A 23,614-nucleotide genomic window follows, 5' to 3' on the forward strand; every position below is an offset into this window, starting at 1 on the left:
GGTCTGCCTCACAGACAAGTGTCCTTTATGTGGAGTGGACGAGACCTTCAGGGCCCGGGGGCAGCCACATGGACGGTGTTTACTAATCTGGGTTACAAACTATTTTAAGTTCCAGCACACTGTTGTGGCATATGCACGGACAAAGCGACAGCTTCACATTTCGTCATCTGGTTATTAATGGAGTCATATATTGAAAATATGTAAATTGAAATTTTCAAATATTAATCAACAACAACAATAGTAATAATAATAATAATAAAAAAAATAATAATAAAAAAAAATAATAATAATAATAAATAATTGAAATGACAAAATATTTGATCATTTTTCGTATATTTATTCACCGAAGCATTTAATCGGATTATTTATTGACGCATTTTTGAAGTATTTATTTAATCTCTTCAAGTTTTATATAATATGAATATACTTACTAAAGATTTTAGCTGAACATTTATTTAAAAAGCAGTGATTTAAGCATTTATTTTGGGTTTCATATGAGTATTAACTTATCAAATCTTTGGAATAAGTATGTTTAAGCATTTATTTTAACTTTAAATAAGCATTTTACAAGCTTGTATTTAGGCATTTGTTATTAGATCATCATAAAAAAACATCTATTTAGGCTTTAGGATTTTACTTAAGGAATTCCTAAGCCATTTTTTAAAAATTCATTTCAGCAGATTTTTATTCATCTTTTTTTTGGGCCTTCATTGAAACAATACGTGGAAAATGACTGGAAGCTCCAACTCACATAATAACAGCTTTGTAGAAGAATAGGCTCCAAAGCTACAGAAAGTACAGAGAAGGAGGAACGGTGGAACCTAAAATAGAAAGCTGTAATAAGAGCCAGATTATCCCTTCCAGGAACAGTAACAGCTGGCATGTGATGAACAACGCTGAGTCGCAGATCAGCCAACGCAACCGGTCAACTTTCCTTCTTCAGCTTGGTGAATCGAAGCAAAATATGAAACTACGACCGGAGGGTGAAAAGAGTGATGGAGGATGGGCTTGAAAGTAGCTCGAATACCACTTAATCACAGTAATCTGAGTATTCATAATTTGCCACTTCTTTCCTTGACAGCCTACACAGGTAAACACAGTCCGTCCTCCGTCAGATGAAACTGATGGAGCTTTTAGTCGTTAGGGAAATTCATAACTCATGACTCTAACCGGACGCACAAAAGTCTCGTTACTTACATTTTCCTCACAGCACCTTTAAACACCTTTACCCCAAAAGAGAAAACATTTTGGCAACGCATTCGTAAGTTTTTAAAGAGCATTTCATTGGTGAAGGGTGAGGCGTCACTCTGCCTTCCTGTGTTCACGTGTGTGTTTTCTCCATCAGCAGCTGCACACAGGCTGTTAGAGATACGATAACAGGACTATGTGGAGATTAGGTAGATGTTCTCTAGCGGGGACACACTCCAACACCCAAAGATGGAGTGACACCACACACACACGCACGCACGCACGCACGCACGCACGCACGCACGCACGCACGCACGCACGCACGCACGCACGCACGCACGCACGCACGCACGCACGCACGCAGCAGCACAACACTTTTCATGTTGAGATCGACACGTGAATATTCTGAACAGATAGTTGTTGAGCCAGGGCCAAGCATGGAGGCTCCAGGGACGTATGAGCTGGTCACAGTGACCCAGCCGCCACTCAGAACTGTCTGTCAAGCCAAAATATCATCGACACACGTTTTCATGTATCAATATAACGTTTATCATGCTGCTGGAAATGGAGCAAATTCTGGGGCAATTTGTAGTTTTGATGCTAAATGAATATATATAAAAAAACAACAACACAACAACATGTAGATATTGTGACGTTGCTTGGGCCCTTGGAGGAATTTAGTGGTCGATATCTGCATTCCTCATGTTCCACTGCGAGTCAAAGCAGACTTACTGTATGTAGGACTTCCGCAGACAGCTATTGATCTTGATATCCGGTTTGATGCCGACATTAAACAGCTAAACAACTGTAACATCATCTCTAACACATGTCAGACGGTTATAGCTCGGCTTTATATGTATATATGAGCCGATGTTTGGATCACAGAGTTACAGAGTAGTATTTGTGGACTTACAGAGCTTTGTCCAGAAGGTCCTGCTTTTCCTGGAGCTCCTGCTTCAAGCTCTCTACTTCCACTTTCAGCTCGATGTTCTGCAAAAGACGAAGGGCGGAGAGTGAATCAAGATTCTCTACAAGCATTTCACAGTGACCAACATTAAATGTAGTACTGTCAGAGTAGAACATGAAGTACAGTAACAGGACGCCAGTGGAGACCCTTTCAACCAGACTGTGGTGAAGCTTTCTGGTTTGTGTTAAAAAGCACCAGGTCTTAAGGTTTTACAGGTTTTCATTCTCATCTGAGAGGCTCTGAGAGTTCTTCAGCTCACACACACATTGAGTCTCATGCATTGATGAACTAAATATTTTTAACTTCTTGGATTACTTTAGAAGTTCACGGTTAGGAAACTTCTCTCTCTCTTCCAGAAGTAACTTCCCCACACCTTAAGGCTTCTTCATTGGTAAAGCTTTGGAGCAAGGCGTTTTCTTCTGGAATTAAAAACAGACATTTGGTTGTTGAATGAGTTTGTTTATTGGTTTAAGTTTTTGTGTGCAATGACATATATATACTGTATGTGTGTGTGTGTGTGTGTGTGTGTGTGTGTGTGTGTGTGTGTGTGTGTGTCCTCACCCCCAACACAACACAATGTCTCTCCAAACTGAGCTGGATGAAAACGTGGCAGCACACAGACATAATATCTAACGGCTTTTTTTTAGAAGAACTAGAGGAGGGCTTACTTTTTTTAAAAAACAAACAAAGCCAGCTTGTGTTTCAGCGTCAGACTGTGTTAGTTTCTTCTCCCGTGCAGAGTGAGCCGGTCCCGGTCCTCGCTCTGCTGTGTGAATCAGAGCAGGTGGGTGTAATGTGTCCTCAGCGTCAAACCGTGCAGATAAATTTAGAGCTGCAGAATTCAGGGCGGCTCAGATACTCACTGGAGGGGCCAAAAGGCTGAACGCCACTGTTTGTTTACCTGCTGGGGGTTGAATTGAGGGGGCGGGGGTGGGGGGGAGCATGGGGGGGATGTTAAGGGGCCAGGCGGTGCTCTTTGTTATGAGCAGGGGCAAAAGAGGATTTACACAGAGGGAATGGGATCCATTCTTTCCATTCTGACCTCAGACAACAGACCAGAGGACACTTTATCTGTGACCCTGATGAACGGATGAAGCTTCTCTGGAGATTCAAACGCCGGGATGTGGAAATGTGTACATGCACACACATGTTACATACGTATATTATGGATTTAGCCTGTTTGTCTTAATGGAATATCAGACAGATGGCGAACAATGCTTGGAGCAGACAATGATGAATAATTAATGTGTGAAAATGTTTGCATTGTCGGTGATTTTAATAAGCTTGACAAGAAGGTGAAGATCAGCTTGAGAAAAAAAAAAACAATCCTCAACTGGCTCCTCGCAACTTTGTTTTTGTGGACTTTATTCTTAGATATAAGATCATTTTGTACCTCAGATTTAGATTCTGTGACTAATCACCTCCCACAATGCATTTTTCTTTATACTTTCTGCAGAGTTCACATTGATTTTCTGTCACACGCTTCATATGTTTGATAATTTCCTCCACAAAACCTTCCCATATATACTCCTCCAGGTGAAAACCACCTGAAAATGAACGCAAACTGAGCTTGCAATTACTTTACGCAGCATCTTAATAAATCAGACCCTGAGACTTGTGCGGTATTTCTCAAGCAACACCAGACACAGGCTCGCTTTTATTCAGCACATTACAATCACATTTAAGTACCGCACATGACTCCTAAATCAATGATATAAACTGAGTCTGTAGTATGTACAACAGAGAATGAAATGAACTCAGCTCCTAACAGAAAGCGGCTTCTCTTTGAAGAACTGTGGCTGTAATTCTTCTTCCCTAAATAATTGAACTGCCTGTTGTGAAGGTTTGATTTCCCGTTTCACCGCATTAACGGGACAATAAAGGTGCAGAAAATAAAGGATCGAGCTCATTCACTCTGCATTTCCACATATCTGGTGTACAGTTGGTGTTTTGTTGTTACAGACCTTCATAGTTACAAACGACAAGTCTACTTCTCTGAGAGGGAGTGTCATCATTTATTCTAATGAATATAAACAGAAAAAAACTAAACAAAACAACAACTTATTTGTTTCTATTTTTCCCACTGGGAAGTGGTACATTTCCCACCTCCCAGTTACTTATAGCACACCACTCGCCTTTTTAAAATAATTTTTTTACGATGCTCCCACAGGTTTGCTGGGGGAGGAGGACTTCCAGCCCAAAACCACAAGGTTCACACACCTTCATGACAGAAAGCAAAGCAGCAGCGCTGAACCACTGACCTCTCATGTGAGATTTAAAATGCTGATTTGCTACATCTTCAACTCCTGATAGGTCTGTGGTGGCGTGGTGTCAGATACAGCACGCGCGCGTGTATGTGTGTGTGTGTGTGTGTGTGTGTGTGTGTGTGTGTGTGTGTGTGTGTGTGTGTGTGTGTGTGTGTGTGTGTGTGAACAACATTGTTGACAGTCAGAGATGGTTTCCATCTCGAAAAGAGCTCTATATATAGAGCCTGATGGTTGCACCTGCCCCTCTGGCCCTCTGGCCCTCTGCCCCGCGGTGGAGGATCTGCCCTCAGCAACAGATCCCCTTTTAGCTGACGGGATGGAAAAAAAAAAAAAAAAAGAAGGTTTGTGTGCACACGGCAGACACATCTGCCCCACTGTGTATTCATCAGAAATCCTCATTCAGTCTGAGTGGAAGTTAATTTAATCAAGACAACGACCTCAAAATACAGAAATCATTAGTTATCAGGTTTGATGACATCAAAGAGCTGATTATGGACATTAAAAGAAAGGAGGTAGTTGTAACTGTGATTAACTGTCAGGATGAGATGGTTAATAATAATATACAAATACTCTGTTGCTATATGTACTTGATTACTTATTTCTGCTAATACTTTTTCCTTTTTTTTTTTTTTTTTTGCACAAAATGCAAATATCTGTGTTCATTTGAAGTCTTTCCACTCTGGCTCATAACTATCTTCTGTACTCACAAGGTGGTCAGATAATGATGAAATAGAAATGGGTTAAACAGAATTCCCTACCAACACCTGGTTAACTGGAATACCTCAAGACTAAAACTACTGGCTGTGAGACGACTGGCCAAGTTTTTATCTCTCCTCAGTTTTTTTTACTTGTTTAATCAGCAAAATGCTGTAGCGAGACGTCAAACAGGCGCCGGCAGACGATGCAGTCTTGGCTTCCTCTTCATCTTTAATTCATTTTAAAAGACATTTTTAGGGTTCCGCGTGGCTCAAGCTTCCCAAAATATCTCTGACCTGCTGAGACCCGTCGTCTTCTGAGGTCCACAGGTCAGAATCGCTGTTCGACCGAGGAATTCTGTGCCATCGGGGGTCGCCGACCTTTTATCTTAGTGACATTACAGACTCGTGTGTGTATACACACATCTAAAAAAAATATATACATCACATGCATGTGCATGTTGTATATGGAAGTATTATTGGTGAAAAAGGTTTGAGCACTTGAAAAAGTGGAATTTGTAGTTGTGTACCGTAAATTTGCAGTTGTGTACTGTGAGTTGTGTACCTCTTTTGCACACCCACACGTTCACAAATTTATAATTACAGGAGCACAAATTGTTTTCTACAAGTCACAGATTGAAAAACTGACGTGCTCACATTTTTCCTACAATTGTTGCAGTAAATGTGGTGAATATCATATTTGTGCACCTGAATCAATGTGAAGTTTTTCACCACGAGTCACAGATTCTGTTTTCTTCAACTACAAATCAAACATCGCGGCTCTCAGCTGAGAAAAAGTACCTATGAGTTCAGTCAATGGAGAAAAGGGCGGGGCTTATCTGAGATTGACGGATTTCACAGCCAATCAGGAGAGAGGATTTTGTCCCGGAGGAATGTGTGAGTGTGGTGTTGTGTATTTGCGTTTGAAAAAAATTCTACAGGTACACAACTACAAATTCATGGTGCACAACTACAAATTCCACTTTTACAAGTGCTCAAAGCTTTTTCACCAATAATACCTCCATAGGTTGTATTCCTAGATCTGTCTTTTCAATACTTCAAAAAGTGGCAAAAGAAAATTGACTAACATAAACGAGCATGTGCAAATATTTTAAACATTTTCTCTATTGCAAAAGTATGTACATTTCATTCCTTAAAAAAATTGCAAACGCGACCATTCAGGTATAATAGTATTCACCACCTTATGCTGTTCTCATGAATGTCTTTATTTGCGAGACGACATGAGTCACGTGTCACTTTCACTGGATGGAAATGAACTGGTTGTATTATGTTTTGTTCTGATATTGTCAAGTGCTTTTATACCAATGAAAAGCGCTCTCTAAATCAATAGATAAATACAATTTACTCACTTATTTACACATTGGATGCACTGACTTAACGACACAGATTTCATGCACAAACAGGACGTGTGCTCAATAACAATCACAGTCAACTATCATGATACCTCACACTGCGTATTATTATATTCTACATGAATAATACAGTTACTAGAGTGTCAGTAACTGTGTTATTTTCACAATATCATTTTGAAATCATGTTATATGTATTTACATTTTCTAGCTTTCACCTCGTCCTCATTTCATTTATTATATCATGTTTCCCTGATCACATTCTGGATTTATGAAAGCAGAATTACTTTGTTTTTTAAATATCAATAACCAAGGACTTCCTGCTTCTTATCATGACACCAATACTGATCTAGTTAATTAAGAATTCACACCAGAGGCTAGAAGGCACTTTGTTAAGAAGAAAAGCTATTGCTTATCTACTGTATAGTTGAAGATATTTCTTACACTTAGGTAAGTAAAAAGTTTTTAAAATTAGTACTTTCTCCATTGCAAATGTATGTTTTTTTAATAGAGGTGGTGACTCAAAGGAAATCAAAACCTTATTGACTTTGTTAGCGACATAACAAAAAATCCATGAAACAGGAGAACAATGGTGCTTCATGACACGAAGGAAAACGTTTACAGAGATCCAGTGAGAAATGTTGTGAATTTTGAGATTTTTTAAGCAAGAAATGTTAGAATATGTGATGCTTTTAAACATTTTTTGTGTGTAAACAGCACATAAGGTGGGAGAGCATTGAGCTTTCCTGGGAAGACCTTCAATGCTGTGTGTAATTTAAATTAATTTCCCATAACAAGACATTTTAGTGAGCTTCTTTTTTAAACACTTCTGAGGTAAATAAAAGGGGAAAATAGTTGATCTATTTGAAACTATACTAATCTAAAATAATCTTTACTATGGGGACCTCTAAGCCCAGATTGTGAATGATAAAGCAAAAACGACAGAAACATTTCAGTTTATGTGTAATAAATCTAAAAGATATGTTTACATCAAAATGTTTGGAAATATTGTATTTTGGCTCCTGTCTCAGGACAAACAGAGACACACACTCACATTCACAGCTCTGAGACACGTTTAGATGAAGTTTTTTGACTGTGGAAGGATATTGGAATACCCATGCATGCACAGGGAGAACATGCAAAGTCTCCACACGCGCACCCCCCACGCACATGATGAATAAATCAGTGTACTGAAGCCTGCTCTATAAATAGGGAGAGATCAGTATGTGCCTGGCAGCAGCACACCTCGCCTGTACTGTATTACCCTGAAACCCTTCAACACTCAATGCCTCGGGGTCAGATAACATCTGTGGAATAAAGATTTAGTCTGCAGAAGAAGAAGAAGAAAAAAACCGGCTGATTGGACTGATTAACCTTCAGCTGCAGCGAGGGAGGGAGAGTATTACAGTCTGGTTCGCTGTCAGTGCAGCATAAGATCAGACGACTCAATCAGTGCTGGTATGCAGGAATTACCAGGAAGATCTGAGCAGAGCAAGCAGAGAACAGCTGACCACACACACACACACACACACACACACACACACACACACACACACACACACACACACACACACACACACACACACACACACACACACACACACACACACACACGCCTTTTCCCAGCAAGAAGTTTTTATCCCTTGGACCCTCTATTGTGCAGCTTGGCAACTTGTGCTGTTTATTTCACACCAATAATACTGAACAATTGATGACAAGCATAATATATAACTGTATTGTTGGTGAAAGTTTTTAAATGTACGCCTGTTTCTTTCAGTAAGTCAGATTTAGATTACTTTTTATTTTGTTGTTGCAAAAAAAGCCTTACATAGTGGGACTACGTGCATGATAGCCTACAACCAGTGACATTTATAAAATTCTGAAACGTTTGAAGCTAGAAATGGTGAAATAGCTTTGATTTTGGTTGATATTATGCTTTGCAACATGTTTTACCCTGTGTAAGTGGTAAATTAGGTTGTTTAACACTTTAAAGCATTGAAATATCTTTAGATAACTGTATGTGTGTGTGTGTGTGTGTTTGTTTTAAAAAGAAGTAAGTAAAGCTTAATACTGTGAGATGAACGTTTGAACAAAAAGACAGAATTTATTGTGAGTGTATCGTAATGGTGTGGCGGTTGCCATAGTTACAAGCTACATATAAAGACCTAACTCATAGTTTCTATAACAATATGAAATTTAATCCATATAACATTTGAAGATGCTTATTGCTTCATCGCTTCAACAATACTTCAAAAGTACAAATAGGAGTACTTTTGTTCCAACTACTTGACAACAAAACACTTTTTTAAAGACGATTTGCAAGTTTACCTGTATACAATATCTCAATTGAAACCACATTGAAACCAAAAATGTACAGTCACATTACTTTAAAAAAAAAAAAATTGGATATGAAGCAGGAATTTCCTCTTTTAATAAAATCCACTAGTTCCATTCAGATCTCCGGGTGAAATTTGTACTTAAAAGTAAAACGACATCCTAAAATATACAATTTAACTAATTTCCATCTCATGATTAACTGTTCGAGTCTCTCCAGAGGCAATTTAAACTGATGTTACGGGGCTGGAAGTGAATAAATAAATCACTTAAATCAAATAATATAAATGTGATATTTTTGTTTTCCTCAAATATGTAAGTTCATTCGAACTTCATTCATTCACTTTATTGATTAAGTACCCAAAAGTTTTGAGTTTGACTTTGAACTTGACTTTGTGTTTTCGTGTATTTGGGTACGATTACAATGTAATGTAAATATAATTATACTCAAGTACAAATTTCTAGATTTTTTTCAAACCTTCTCACTTTTAACGTTGGAGGTAACTAATTACAAAGTATTCGATGGAGTTTTTGAGAGTATTTTTCAAATATGTAATATTACACATCAAACCAGCAGAGTGGCTGCTATAAACATTGCAATTGAATGTAGTATTTGAGTACACGTCATCATTATTACTCTTTTCAGCCGTCAAGCATTAATTTTCCAGGCACGAAAGTAATGGATTACAAATACTCACATTGCATTGTTTATGAGTATTTCATTAAAATGGGTACACTTCATGCAACAATTTAACAATTCAATACCTGCAACTGACAACACAAATATATCTGATTGAGAAGTAACTTTCTTTTTTGAGTACTTTTTTACCCGAGTATTTTCTTTTTTGTCACAACAGTACTTTTATTTCTACTAGGTTTTAATTTAAATAGTTACAGCTCTCAGCAGTGAAGCCAATTCAATTACTTTCACATTGATGGAAGTAACTAAATACACATTACTGTAATTAGGTAGTATTTTTAGGTTCTCATTATTTTTTAATTATTTTTTTATTTTAATCGAATTGAATGAGGACAAAAAGTAACTTATACTTTTAATTCATTCATATTTTTGACAACAACTTGTAATGTATTTTAAAGCAAGGCCGCAGTAGCAGGAGTGCTGCTCCAGCCTCCGCCCGCTCCTCGGCGGTCACTTCCTTTGGTTTGGCGGACAGAAGAGAGGAGTGCTACTCACTGAGCGGTAGACATCTTCGCTGCTCTCCTCGTACTTCTGCTGGATCCTCTCCTCCAGGAAGTAGATGCGGAGCTTGAGGCTGAAGTTCTCCTTCTTCAAGTCATTCAGGTGCTGCGACAAAGTACGGTAACCGTTAGACATGGCGGTCAGCGAGCACCGACGCGTCTCCACGTGTCCATTCTACGGTTCAGAAATCAGATATAGAGTCTCTGTGGACGGAGTCCATGTTATTAGAGGACGGCCGCCGTCCCGGCGTGTCCTCGTGTCAGAGTCCGGTAACCGTCAGACATGTTATCTCCACAACAGAATGAGCATCATGGCACAAAAACGATAAAAAGTCCTGGCCTCTAATCAGCCATGGAGACAAAATCCACAAAACCACACACACACACACACTAACACACACACACTCTAGTGTAAAGGGGCGTTTGCGGTGCAGAGGGCTCCTCTGCAGCCCGGCGGTCACAGATGCAGCCCGGTCTGCTCCATGGTGTGTTGTATTCTGACTGCAGATGGGACAGCAGCTTATTTTACCAGAGGAGACATCCCTGGAATCCCAGACTGCCAGGGGAGATGGATGGAAGGAGAGGAGAGGGGGGAGGAAGGGAGGAAGGGAGGAAGGGAGGGAGGGAGAAGAGGCGAGGGGGGGGGGGGGGGGGGGGGTGCAAAAGGCTCACAGGCACTTGTGATATGACAGGAAATCTCACTCCACTGCAAAAAGAAAGGAGAGCTGATAGGAATGAAGCAGGAGCTGGAAAGGAGGAGGGCTAATGGGAGCCAGTTTATTGTGTCTACTTCCTTTCAGAAACATTAAAAATCAATACTAACTGATGAGTTTAATCGGCAGCTCCGTCACTCAGGGGTCACCGCTACTCCGGATGCCCTTCCTGCTGCAGCCGGGATTCAAACCCAAGTTCCCCAAAGCTCATGCTAATGCCAATATTTCACATTTGTTTGTGGGTGTCAGAACAACAGAAAGTCTCCACTTGACTCAGTGTTATATGATCGGAGCTGCAGAGGCAGATCCAGACAGATTTTAGGAGGGAGGGAGGGGGGAACTGGAGGGGGGTCAAGGCGTAAACATGGAGTGGCACGCAAACGCAATCAAACGCAATCAAAATTGAAGCTGCTACTTTTGTTCCTAAGACATTTTCCTTCTTCAGTTGCTGCAGACACTGCAACCATGCAACTCACACATGCAACAATGGGAGGGTTTTTCTTTCCCAAACCCCCCCCGCAAAAACCTTTCATGACAATGCACAAGTAGCATTCTACAAATAACTATCTTACTTGATTAATTGTCCACTAACAATCACTTATTACCATGTTTTAATGTTTTTATACCAACTAATTGCATTTAAATGACCACAGCTTGACCACAAAGACATTCTTTCATGATTATATTGTAAAGAAAGACCCTGTTCACCTCGATCCAACATTGACTGTATATTTGCACAACTGAAATATAAAAAAAAAATCAGGACATTGCACTGATAAAGCTGGGAAATGAAGGTGAAGCAGGAGACACGGGCGAGTCGAAGGAAGTTTGAGGAAATCTGAGCGCTGTGAGCCACAGTGCTAATAATAGAGAAGGGACCTGAATCTCAGTGTGGTGAATCCCCGGACGTCCCTCAGAGGAAAGAGTGAACCAGAGATTAGAAACTGCAGCAAACCTTCATCAAATTTACACTTTCTTTGAAAAAATATTATGAGGAGCAGCAAAGCTCAGTCAAATTCAACGCCAGAGCTCAAAACAGTGAATGAGACAATGCGGTGACATCATTCCCAGTTCCTAAGGCGTTCATTGAGCTTGTCCATTAAAGTGTCCTGTTACATGCTGCTGCTAAATAATTCAGTGCAAAGTGGGCGAGGCGCCAAAATGATCCTCCGCACAACATTCGGGAAGAAGACATCATGCACGTCTGGAGAGTTTGAGCATCTCTACATGCGATGCAGACACGCTCGCTTCGTGTGTGTGTGTGTGTGTGTGTGTGTGTGTGTGTGTGTGTGTGTGTGTGTTTGCGTGTGAGGCGTAAACGTGACACATCGAAGACATGTCAGCCATGTTGTGAGTGCAGCTGGCAGCTGGCTCCCGGTGTCACCTCAGCTTTCCTCACTGTGTCACGCCTCCTCCTGTGTCAGGAGCTCGGCAGCTCCACCAACTGTTTCTTTCTCGTCTGCTCACGTCAACAGTCGTGGCGAGGGAGGCCACTGGTGGGCATCACAGGAAGTGCATGGGATGTGGAGGAGTCTGTTTGAATATTTTTAAATCTTTGCCAAACCAGATTAAAACTCAAACAATGTGTGAGTCTTTTCCACCTGCTGATCAGATAAACACGTCACCCTCTCAGCCTGGTAGGGTGGCATCTGTATTTCAGGATGAAATGTTCCTTTGCTGCCGGATAAATCCCAGGCATGAGGCATGAGAAGAGACTTCAGCAGTCAGTGGTCATAATGCTGTGGCTGGTCCATACACGCGCCAGTGCTCATGACAGCCTCTTTTCTACTGATATTAAAAGGAATTTTTAATGCACATATTCTCTGTGTTACAATACCCAGCGACAGCAGCAGAAAGTGGGCCACGAAGCCGCCAGAGGCTTCCCGGGCTTTCCATCCTGCACGCAGAGCGCCGGGTGCTGCCGGTGCTCTCCTGTTCAGAACAGGCTTTTTTTTTGTTTTTTAAAAACCTGGTTAGACTGCCTTCAATTCCAGTCAGCATAGAGATTTATTCTTAGTTTTTGCAGGTACCACCCGATGACTGTGTAGTCATAGTATTAATGATCATGGTGAAGATGTAAGTATTTACACTCACATTAATGGTACAGCTTGTAATATTCTAATTTAACAACTTAAGAAAACACACAAATAAAATAATGTGATTGCAATGATTTGCTAACCAACAAGCTCCAGGTTGTCTGATCACATTGTGACTCTGTGAAGCTCTGATTGATTAGGTTCTTGGCTTTTTTACCACTTTATGTTGCCAAAAAAATGAATTGTCATCCATTCTTATTAGTCTCTTCATTCTCATTGACTTTGAAGGAAACTATCTGAGTCTTCAGAGCATCACTGTGTCACTAAAACCTTGGCTTCAAGGGTTTAGTTTCAAGAATTCAGATTGGTTTTAAAGACTATCAGGGACTTTTAAGACTCTATGTGTCCCTGTCAAATAGTTTGGGTTTCGTTCAAAGAGTCTGGTGCAAGAATTCAAAGTTTATTTGTCGGAGTCTGATTCTAGTATAAAGAGATGAGTTTTTTTAAGGAGTTAAAGTTAAATCCAAAGAGTTTAGGACAGTTTTCACGTGTGATTTGGCGGTATCAGGTGGAAGTTTAGTTTTAAGAATCTGTGTTTGCTTTTTAAAGAAACACACTTTTTATTCAAGGAGTGCTGATAGGCATCCAGGCATATTCTAACAAGTTAACTTAGTTAAGTCTAGTTGGAAACAGTCGAGGTCTCTTTTGAAAAAAAGTTGCACGTCTAGTTTGGTAAAAAAAAAAAATAAAAATCTTCAATAATTCAAAGAATGTGAGTCTGCCTGTGAGGAGACCAGGTGTTTTTTGTTTTTTTAAGCATTTTGTCACTATTTAACTCCAGGTGAAGTTTTACAGTGGTTTCCAAAGGTAATAATACTGCTTGAATTTTCCCACATTTTGTCACATTACAACAACAAATGTACATATATTTTATTGGGATTTTATGTGAGACCACTTAAAGCACAATATTGATACTACGTCACATACTGCTTCATTAAACTACGCTCTGTCACTTTGGCCCACAGTTTTAGGCAGAAATTGGTGTTTTGGGTGTCCATCCAAAAAATCAGGGTGTCCAAAATATATCTGGGCGGCGCTTGTCGCAGTTCCTTCTGCTCATGCACCAATAAACAAACATGGCGGCCCCTGAAGTGGAATGACTTGCGGTCCGTATTCTAGTTTTATCGTCCATATCGGTAGTTTAATAGTTGAGACTCACCCCTACTGGAATCCGATTCGTCATCAGTCCATACGAATGTTCTCTGCACGCATGTCTGTGTGGTTTCGTTAACAAAACAAGCAACAGCGCCCCCCCGTGGCCCGGCATAAAAACTACATTGTCGTCAGTGTGTCCGCCGCTGCAGGGTAAACGCAACTCTTTTTTTAAGGGATTAGGTGTTGCCACATGAAACGTTGTCGTGTAAACAGGGCCTAAGAGGAATCGCAGTGCAGCACCACACTGCAGGGGAGGCTGTCCGCTCATTAAGGTGTGTGAAGAGTTAAATACGTGTCTGTGCACGGCGATTTGTCCACTCAGTACAGGGTGTCTGCTCTTATCTGGTCCCCTCGACCAAGGTCCGACTGAACACATAATTTAGATGGCTTTGAGCAAACCATCAACTATTTTTTGGCAGTCTTTTTCGAAAATTAACCATCCTACTGACGGCTGGGCGGCTCGCTGCCTAAAACAGTACTTTGGTCTAAAGACAACAGGCTTCCCCACTTCTAGAAGATCCATCTTTTTTAGAGCGTGTACATACACTTATGCCAATACTGTTATTGTGAAGGTGGTTTGTTTCAGAGATGATATTTTAGACATGGGAGAGGGGCTCCCGAGGAGGAAGAAAGTGAAGGAAAATCTTCAGAGTTCTTATCTGAAAAGCAGCAGAAAGAATGGAACCAAAAAAATTCAAAGATTAAAGGGATTATACATTTTCCCATTTTAAACATTCTGGATTTACCACTAATTGGACATAGCAGAAGATGAAGTGAACTGGGACTATCGGCTGTGTGTCCTTCTTTTTGTCTCCCACACAGTTGTGAGTTTGAACCCGCAGTATTGCTCAGTCACCTGCGGCGAGCTTTGGACAGGAAAATTCTCCCCCTTAACGGCTGTGAGTGAAAAGGTGCAATATTGCATACTGAACCGCTGCAGACTGTGGACCAGAAGAGTCTCATCACCAAAGCTGTGAGACACATGCGGCTGAGTTTTTCTTGCTGCCCAACATGAACACACAATTGTAAAAAAAAAAAAAAAAAAAAAACTGCGAAACACTGCCTAAAGAACAATAACAGAAAAAAAAAAAGTGACTCACTACTGGCACTTAACATGCAAAGATAATCACATGAACATACTGCATCGTTAACCCTTTATAGAGCATGCACTACAGCCCCTGTGAAGACTCAAAGTCAGTGACACAATTGATTACTACGGTGCGGCAAGTTATTGTATTTGCACAAAGTATCCATTACTGGTTAACTTTATTGTATACACCACACATGATTAAGCACATCTTTTAGTCATACTCTCATCTTTATGTTTCTAAAGGTAAATGCAACAAGACAGCCAAAGCATTGGGAAGCACGATATTACCCTTGGTTTTTATTAATTTAACAATCATCATTTTGGAATAGACATGTAATAATGCAGCAGTTGATAAATATTACCACAAGTGCCACAAAATACTGGATATAAATGGTCTCACCTGTTCAAACTGCTTGAGTGTGTGTGGCTGGAGAGGCGGCGGGTTGTCTGTTTCATCGCTGCACAGATCTGAAACAGCAGAAAAGGAACAATCAAACAACAGCAGTGCAAAGCTGGAAAGGATGATTATTGTGTCTAGAAAATAAATAAACAAAAAACACTCACCTGTCATGTGACCTGTACTTTTGGATGAAGATTCCTCATCCTGTGCACTATGAGACAAACACCAAAAAGCAGAGTTAACACACAGCACAAAATAAAAACACACAAAACTGGTTAAAAGTGGAACTTTTACAAAATCCTACTGAGATAAAGCCATGGCGGTTCGGTCCAGATGGTGAATAAGCAGATAAATACACTTTCTTTGTGATTCTGTAAAACAAAGTTCCAATGAACCAGTTCCTCTACAACAGCACGATGGCATTTGCACCTCTGTGGGAGACTTTGGGGGGTCATCTGTGACTCCCAGCAGGGGGGGAGAAAGACATGTGAGGTGGTGGGAGGAGCCACTGAGGGTCAACGTTACACCAAGCCAATACACCTGATTATCTGCTTCCTGCCAGTCAAAGCTTCGTCTAGTTATCACCAGCTGATAAAGCAGCTGACAAGTGCATATTTCAGGATAATGTTTGTGATACAATCACTGAGATTTTAAACAATATTCTTCACTCCTGTTTCTATAAAGCGCACTGCACTTGAAAACTCAAAGTTAGCTTTACGAATCTGGAGAGGTCAGCAGGTCATCACATATAGAGAAACCAAATCACCGACATTTACACCAAAGGGCAATTCAGAGGTACTAATTACCCTAACATAACAGTCACTGGATTGTGAGGGGAGCCAGAACACCCACAGTGACAGAAGGCTTACATGCAGAGGAGCTATAGCTGCATTCAAAAGAACCCAGATACCAGGTTGCTTAAAAAACTAAAAATGTTTTTGTGCCCAATATATTGCCTCACATTTCAGTCCAGGGAGTATGATGCCAGTCAGGCTGAAGATACAATGGTCGATACAATGAATGTAATACGCCCCGTTTACACGACACGAGTGTATCCACAAAATTCAGTGACCTGGCATACTAACTACATCGTTATCAGTGTGTCCGCTGCTGCAGTGAAAACCCACAAATTTTTTTAACGGATTAGGTGTTGTCACGTGAAACGTTGTGGTGTAAACGGGGCCTAAGACGACAATGTTGCCGTAAAAGTGAAATAGGCCACATCTTAGGACATCTTAGGCCACGGGGAGGGCGCTGTTGCTTTATTTTGTAATGAAACCACACAGACGTGTGCAGAGAACAACACACTATAAACATGAAGGAAATGGAGAGCACCTGACATCCGCATGGACTGATGACACATCGGATGATATCAGGGGTGAGTCTCAACTATTAAACTATTTATATGGACGATAAAACTAGAATACGGCCTGCAAGTAATACCACTAGATAGCCGCCATGTTTTTTCACAAAGGAAGGGGGGGCGCATATGCAGCAACAGGCTCTGTCGCCTCCATCAGTCTCTGCAGAAGGGAATAGTGGCCGTGAAAGAATCTTTCCACTTTGGGAGCCGGATTAAAAACTTCACGGATACAGTGCATCCGCAAACTGGTGTCGTGTAAACGGACCCCCCCAAAAGTGAAGAAAGTTTTCCGGATACACTCGAATTTGTTGTCGTGCACACAAGGCCGTAGTTTGACGGACTCATGATGGAGGTTCAAGTTGTTTTTGATGGTGCTTTGCTGCATTGACAGATTTATTGAGTAAAATCTGGTAATGAGACCTGCACTCGTACCGTGAAATACTCCAACAGTGGAGACAAATGAGGAAAAAGCATCAGCATTGAAATGCTAAATTTAGACCCTTCAGGAAAGTTCCTGCAGTCCAAATGCAGCTAAACTCCACAATGAAAAGCTCTAGAATGAAGTAAGAAAACAGTGCTCACCACTAAACCACCAGGACGTCTCGCTCTGCCAGTGGAGAAGCTCGAGCTTGTACAGTGTGCTTGAGACCATTGCAAAGTTTTGTAAAGCGTACAAGTTAAATCTGCTTCAGATGATGTAAATACTGCTGAATCTTTGTATGCAGATCATCGTGTAGCTGCAGATCATTAACAACACAGACCAGACAGGATGAAGGTGCACAGCACGACTGGCTCATAGCTGCTGTTATGTAACGTTCATCCGTCACGTAACACAGAATTTCTGTATGGATGAATGCAGGAGAAACGTTCTGGCCAAATGTGCAATACATTGGTGAAACAGTAGGACTTTTGTAGTTTCAGGTGGCCACCATTCTTTGGACAATTTCTGGGTCGTATCACAATTTCAAGAATGTTTTCCCGTACCTGCTGCTCTGACAGCACCACACAGGTTTTTCAACACGGCGGTGCAACTTTAAACTATTTACATTTGCGCCCCCCCACAGTTGGAACAGGCCTGCAGTGCTGCCTCATCAGTCCCCTCGTCTCCTTCCACTTCACGGTAAATCCTGCTAACAGCTGCCAGCCCAGCCAGGGCGAGGACAGCTGCTGCATACCGGAGCAAAGTTAAACGTCAAAAGTCCACCTGGTGGGTAAATAGTCGACATGCTGCATTTTTGGGCAGGACGGGACATGACACAAGTGTTTCACAACTGTTTTCTTCTTCCTACATAGTACCTCCATCTACAGTCACTGAGTCTTTCTCTTTCCTCCAACAAAGAAAAGTGCTGTAGTTAAAATATAACCAAGTGAAGGTACATACAAAAACTACAGTGGCAGCATTTGATTCAATCGACCTGTGTAAATAATCTGAATCTAAACCATGTTTATCAGACAGATAATGAAGTAAGTATAAAGGACACAGGGAGTTTCTCGAGCCAAAGAAAACATTGGAGTTAGAAAACTCAAATCAAAAGCTTTGGAAATTCATTAGAACTGTAGGTGATCTTAGCAGTTACTTGTGATTTTGGCAAAGTATATTACATAGTATGAATTGTATGATACTCACGAGAAACTACAAAGTATTCTGCAAAAATGACTCCTAAAGGGGATTCAGTTATAGTGTATGAAATATCCACATTTACAGCGTGTTTCTGAGACGAACAATGTAGGAAAAAAGAACGATATGTCTCTAAACACTTTTTTGGTTCATATTGGTTGCATAAATAAAAAGGTTGTGACATTTATTAAGTTAGTGGATTTCCTCAGTCTTTACTAAATGCTGATAAGTGGGCAGAGTTGTAGAATATTTTGTCCCTAATTAAATTTACTGAAGTTACTTCTGTAGTAGCACTGTAGAATATGTTGATTAATGAGTGAGATGACATACTTGGCAATAGCACACTGAGTTAAGGTAATTGGAGTATCTCTTGATTTGTTAATTCCATCTTAATATTAGGAAGGAGTATTCAATATTTGTAAGCCTTTACATTACTCTATTTGTCCCCAGTTACAACCACTTTATTAGAACAAATACTCAAATAGAAGTACAAAGTAGCATTTCACCTAAAATACTATGTGATTACTGCATTATGGGTATTATTTTATTTGCTACTTCGGCTCTGGCCAGTGACCCACATTAAAGTGAGAACCTGCATAAAGTATAGCTGCTTTAACTTTAAATAAATCATCGAATATGATTTCATATTTAGGCTATAAACCACGAAGCTGTTATTCCAGCTGAGGTGCTCTGAGTATATAAAGGAATTTCAGTGTTGGGTATCTTTTTTTTCTGGGCCAGCTGCAGACCGTGTGTCCCTGTGCTTTCTGCTCAAATGCACAATGGTGCCCCTAGAAATAGGTTATTTATGGATCGCATTTGTGTTCGTTCCCTGCGAAGTAGGCCAGAATAAGCCGGCATTGTGCCGACGTCAAACATGCGGCGGCAGAAAATTGGCTATTAGGTCAAGATTTCTGATTAGTAATACCGCATAAAGCTTTTTCATTTTCCTCTGCTGATCCAAGAAGCGCGCAGAGGACGATCCATCCTGCTGTGGACAAACGGCCTTAATTTAACTGGAGCATGATCACCTGATGTAAGGTGAGCGATCGAAGACAAAACACAACAACACACATCCACCAGGAACAATATACATCTTTTGGAGTGTTTTATCAGCCAAAGCAGCGTGAACAAGGCCGGTTCATGTCCCCACTCTCCAGTGTCTCCGTCCCTCCTCGCCCCCTCAGCAGCCTCACCTCTCCGGATCTCCCCAGACCTGCTCGGGACACGACGAGCTCCAATCCATGAAGGCAGCCGTCAGTCCTCCATCCCGGGAAGCAGCGTCCTCACGAATCACAAATCACCGCTCCATCGCTCCGTGTTCTGCCGGTCACAGGGGAAAGCAGAGCACCGAGGGGCCGCGCAGGGACGCGTTTCTCTGCTGCAGCGGTTTGGAGCGGAGCGCGGCACGCGGCACGCCGCAGGCGCAGTTTGGAGGCGGCGTGAGGGACAGCGAGCGACGCGCCCCCTCCGAATCACAGAGGAGAGCGCCCCCTACCGACCACTCAAGGGCCCTCATCCATCCATCCATAAACCCCGCAACCCCTCCACCTCCTCACCCCCTCCAAATTACAGGCGAAATGTTAGAGAGCGGCCCCTCAACTCCTCACCCACCTCCTCACCCCTTCACTCACCTCCTCACCACTTCACCCACTTCCTCACCCCTTCACCCACCACTTCATTCACCTCCTCATCCCTTCACTCACCTCCTCACCACTTCACCACTTCACTCACCTCCTCACCCCTTCACTCATCTCCTCACCCCTTCACCCACCACTTCATTCACCTCCTCACCCCTTCACTCACGTCCTCACCACTTCACTCACCCCCTCACCCCTTCACCCACCTCCTCACCTTTCTCCCACCTTCTCACCACTTCACTCACCTCCTCACCCCTTCACCCACCTCCTCACCCCTTCACCCACCTTCTCACCCCTTCACTCACCTCCTCAACCGCCTCCTCCAAATTACAGGCAGGATGATAAAGAGCGGGCCCAACATGCCCTCAAACCCTTACCCAATTCCTCAACCTCTCACCCCATTCAAATTACAGGGAGGGTGTTAGATAGCGCACTCACGGACGCCTCACCCCCGCCTCACCCCCGCCTGCTCACCTATTCATCCGACCCCTCCAAAAATACAGCTGAGGAAGCGACCCCCCCCCCCCCCCCCCCCCCTCATCCACCCCCTCCAAATTACAGGCAGGATGTTAGTGGCTGCATTTGAGTGTAAATGTGATAATTATTGTGTTTAAATAAGTCAACTCCAGTTGTCTCTGATATCAGTCAGTGGAGGAGGTTTACCTTCCATGTTCAACACTCAGCGAGAAGATGGTCATCTTGGAGATATTTGCAACAACATGCAAACAATTGTCAATGTTTTTTTTTTTTAAATATTCTCTCTAATTTAAGAAGTGACAAAATATTATTAAGATAATGGATCAAAACTCGTATTACACTATTAACAAGTTACTACATCGTTGGCTTTATTTTAATATCCCCTGCATTATGCAGGTAATGTCTTGCAGTTTCCCCAAGTAATTACGCAACTATCCAGGTTGAAAGAAGAAACAACCCCCCCCCCCCCCCACTCCCGCACGCTCTCCGACCGGAAATCTGCGTCACTTCGTTTTAATTAATTGAGAAATGGCAGGTATGTGTGTTAGCACCCCCCTCCCCGTTCAGGACGGATGTGACAAAACGAACGCCCTCAAAAAAAGCTCCACGTCACCCACACTTCTCGAATTTATTTATTTATTTTGAAGCCCAATACAGAGCCGCCCAATGTAAAATGCAATTTAATCAATTAAAAAAGAAGAAAAAAGCAACACAGCACAAAACCGGTATATTGCTTGTGGACTTTATTCAACACAACGTAATAAACGTTAAATTCATTATGACAAAATACACACATTTTGTAATAGACAGCCTGAACACAACATGTCATATAGTTGTAGTAATTCTTATATATTCCCTTTGAAAAATAAAAGAAGAAGACTAAGTTGCATTGTCAAATAACCAACCTTTCTGGCTTATATAAATTAACGTATAATATATAGTATAACAACTTCTCCGTCTCGCAGGCCAAGGATACACATGAGATTTCAAAAATAATCTTTTTTGTCACCCAGATTAAAAATTTGAATTATAGGAGGAACAGGAAGAAGTTACCAGTTGTGGTCACTTGTCCAATAAAAGGTGAAACTGACTTTCACCTTTAGTTTCAGATGTAATGATCCCGAGCAGACACTAGATGTCAATAGTGAACCACCCAAGCACTTTTGCTGCACTCACCTTATTGAGAATTACATCTTACCAGCTTTGATTCACTTCACGTCTCAGTCCTCTCAGTGTTCATACAATATCATCTTCTGCATTTGCCTCTGGTTTCAGATCTGATTTTGTCTTCTTTCTGGTTTTGACACAGCTAAGGCTTCTTCCCAAAGACCACCCGGGGTCCGGTCCTGGTTGCCTGTGGTTCTGTGGAGATAATCCAGATGGCAGGGGATTTCATGAAGTCCCTGTCGACCATCTTGCTCTCCTCAGCCCGGGCCATGGCTTCCAGCTCGGGGGAGGTTTCTGGAGCCCAGTCTACCATGAACTTATCCTTGGTCTCACAATAGTTCACCACCACTTCCTCTGGCTGCTCCCCTAACAGACAGTCTGGGAGAACACAGAGAAGCAAGTTGGGATTAAAACACAGCAGAAGCAGCGTATTCTGCTCTAACTTTTAGTATGGCAACCAACCTGCAAAGTCATGGATGAGGTCTTTGATCAGATGCCCGATGATGGCGTAGAGAACAGAGAGCACAATGAAGATGGCCATGAGCAGGTAGAGGATGTAGGTGGGCAGGTAGATAGCATCTCGAGAGGGTGGGATGTAAGATTCAAACAACACTGAGCCGTCGTCCTCCCGAAAGTGAACCTTCAAGCCGTCCTCTGTTACTTCCATGGCAATATGCTAGTTTCTTCCGTGAGCCAGTGAGTCCAACGCATGCCTCACTCTGACTGCTGCATAAGGACATATCCATCAACACATCGAAAGTCAGGATGAAATCTAGCTCTTTCTAACTTTGAAGTAGGAATAAACTGCTATTCGGATTGAAAGCTTTCTCATGGAGCACGGAGGCATGCAAACATTTCCCCACGAAGCAAACAGAACTTACAAAAAGAGTCAAAACTTTGTCTCACCTTGAGGAGTTTTTCCATTTTGGTTCTCTGTACAAAGTCTTTATCTGCCTGTCGGCGGAGCGATGCAGATGGAAACCAGATTAGCTGCAGCAGCTTGAGGTAAACTAGTCAAGGTCAGAAGAACGACTCAGTGAGCGCAGTGTTCTCAATGAACTGGATAAGGAGCTCGTATTTACCTCCTATGCTCACACTACATCAATATCTATCTATCTATCTATCTATCTATCTATCTATCTATCTATCTACGTACCTACCTGCCTGCCTGCCTGTCTGTCTCTCTGTCTGCCTGCCTGCCTGCCTGCCTGCCTGCCTACCGACCGACCGACCTACCTGTCTGTCTGTATACTGACCGACCGACCGACTACCTGCCTGCCTGCCTGCCTGCCTGCCTGCCTGCCTGTCTGCCTGTCTGTCTGTCTGTCTGTCTGTCTGTCTGCATACCGACCGACCGACCGACCGACCGACCGACCGACCGACCGACCTACCTGCCTGCCTGCCTGTCTGTCTGTCTGCCTGTCTGTCTGCCTGTCTGTCTATCTATCTATCTATCTATCTATCTATCCATCCAGTTCAATTTAGTTAATTTCAATTTTGCCCGACACCCAACAATTCCCCATCAGCAAGCATAGGAGACGGTCGAAAAGGAACGCTCCCTTCAAGAGGAAGAACCCTGCAGAACCAGACTCATCTGGAGACTTTATATGGTTCCGGTTGGGGTTATGTGATGGAAGGAGAGAACAGGAAAGATCCTTGACAGAGAGAAACAAGCAAAGAGACATGCATCCACCCGCTGTAGAAGAGCGTCTCTTTGTCCATCTGTGTTTATCTTTGTGTCTATATTCACGTTTCTCTCTATACGCATAGAATTGATCTATCTATCATATATCTATGTAACTGTGTCTCAGTCTCTGTGTTTCCATCAACCTGTGGACTGATCTATGTAATTATCAACTGTATGCAGAAAGGGT

At 41.9% G+C, this 23,614-nt stretch overlaps 2 protein-coding genes across 3 annotated transcripts in view; both read right to left on the bottom strand.

Annotated features, from left to right (window-relative positions):
* The window catches only part of LOC308115782 (myomegalin), a gene marked incomplete at its 5' end in the record, with an annotated part of 57,895 nt that extends 38,000 nt beyond the window's left edge, over positions 1–19,895 (bottom strand). For both annotated transcript variants that reach the window (XM_080473537.1, XM_080473535.1), the window contains 5 exons: positions 2,102–2,178; positions 10,017–10,127; positions 15,476–15,543; positions 15,640–15,686; positions 19,653–19,895. In XM_080473537.1, the coding sequence (XP_080329663.1) occupies positions 2,102–2,178; positions 10,017–10,127; positions 15,476–15,543; positions 15,640–15,686; positions 19,653–19,702 (353 nt within the window). The remainder of the gene's footprint in view (positions 1–2,101; positions 2,179–10,016; positions 10,128–15,475; positions 15,544–15,639; positions 15,687–19,652) is intronic.
* A 1,400-nt stretch (positions 19,896–21,295) lies between these two features.
* On the bottom strand, positions 21,296–23,157 carry LOC308118214 (uncharacterized protein). The gene is made up of 4 exons (XM_080477530.1): positions 22,901–23,157; positions 22,647–22,750; positions 22,203–22,466; positions 21,296–22,118 (listed from the first exon to the last, which is right to left on the bottom strand). Exons 3-4 carry the CDS (start codon positions 22,405–22,407, stop codon positions 21,883–21,885), a joined length of 441 nt encoding a protein of 146 aa, XP_080333656.1. The 5' UTR covers positions 22,408–22,466; positions 22,647–22,750; positions 22,901–23,157; the 3' UTR covers positions 21,296–21,882.
* Between the last annotated feature and the right edge of the window lie 457 nt (positions 23,158–23,614).

The sequence above is a fragment of the Lipophrys pholis genome (genome assembly GCF_963383615.2).
Source record: "Lipophrys pholis genome assembly, chromosome: 1".
Taxonomy (NCBI): domain Eukaryota; kingdom Metazoa; phylum Chordata; class Actinopteri; order Blenniiformes; family Blenniidae; genus Lipophrys; species Lipophrys pholis.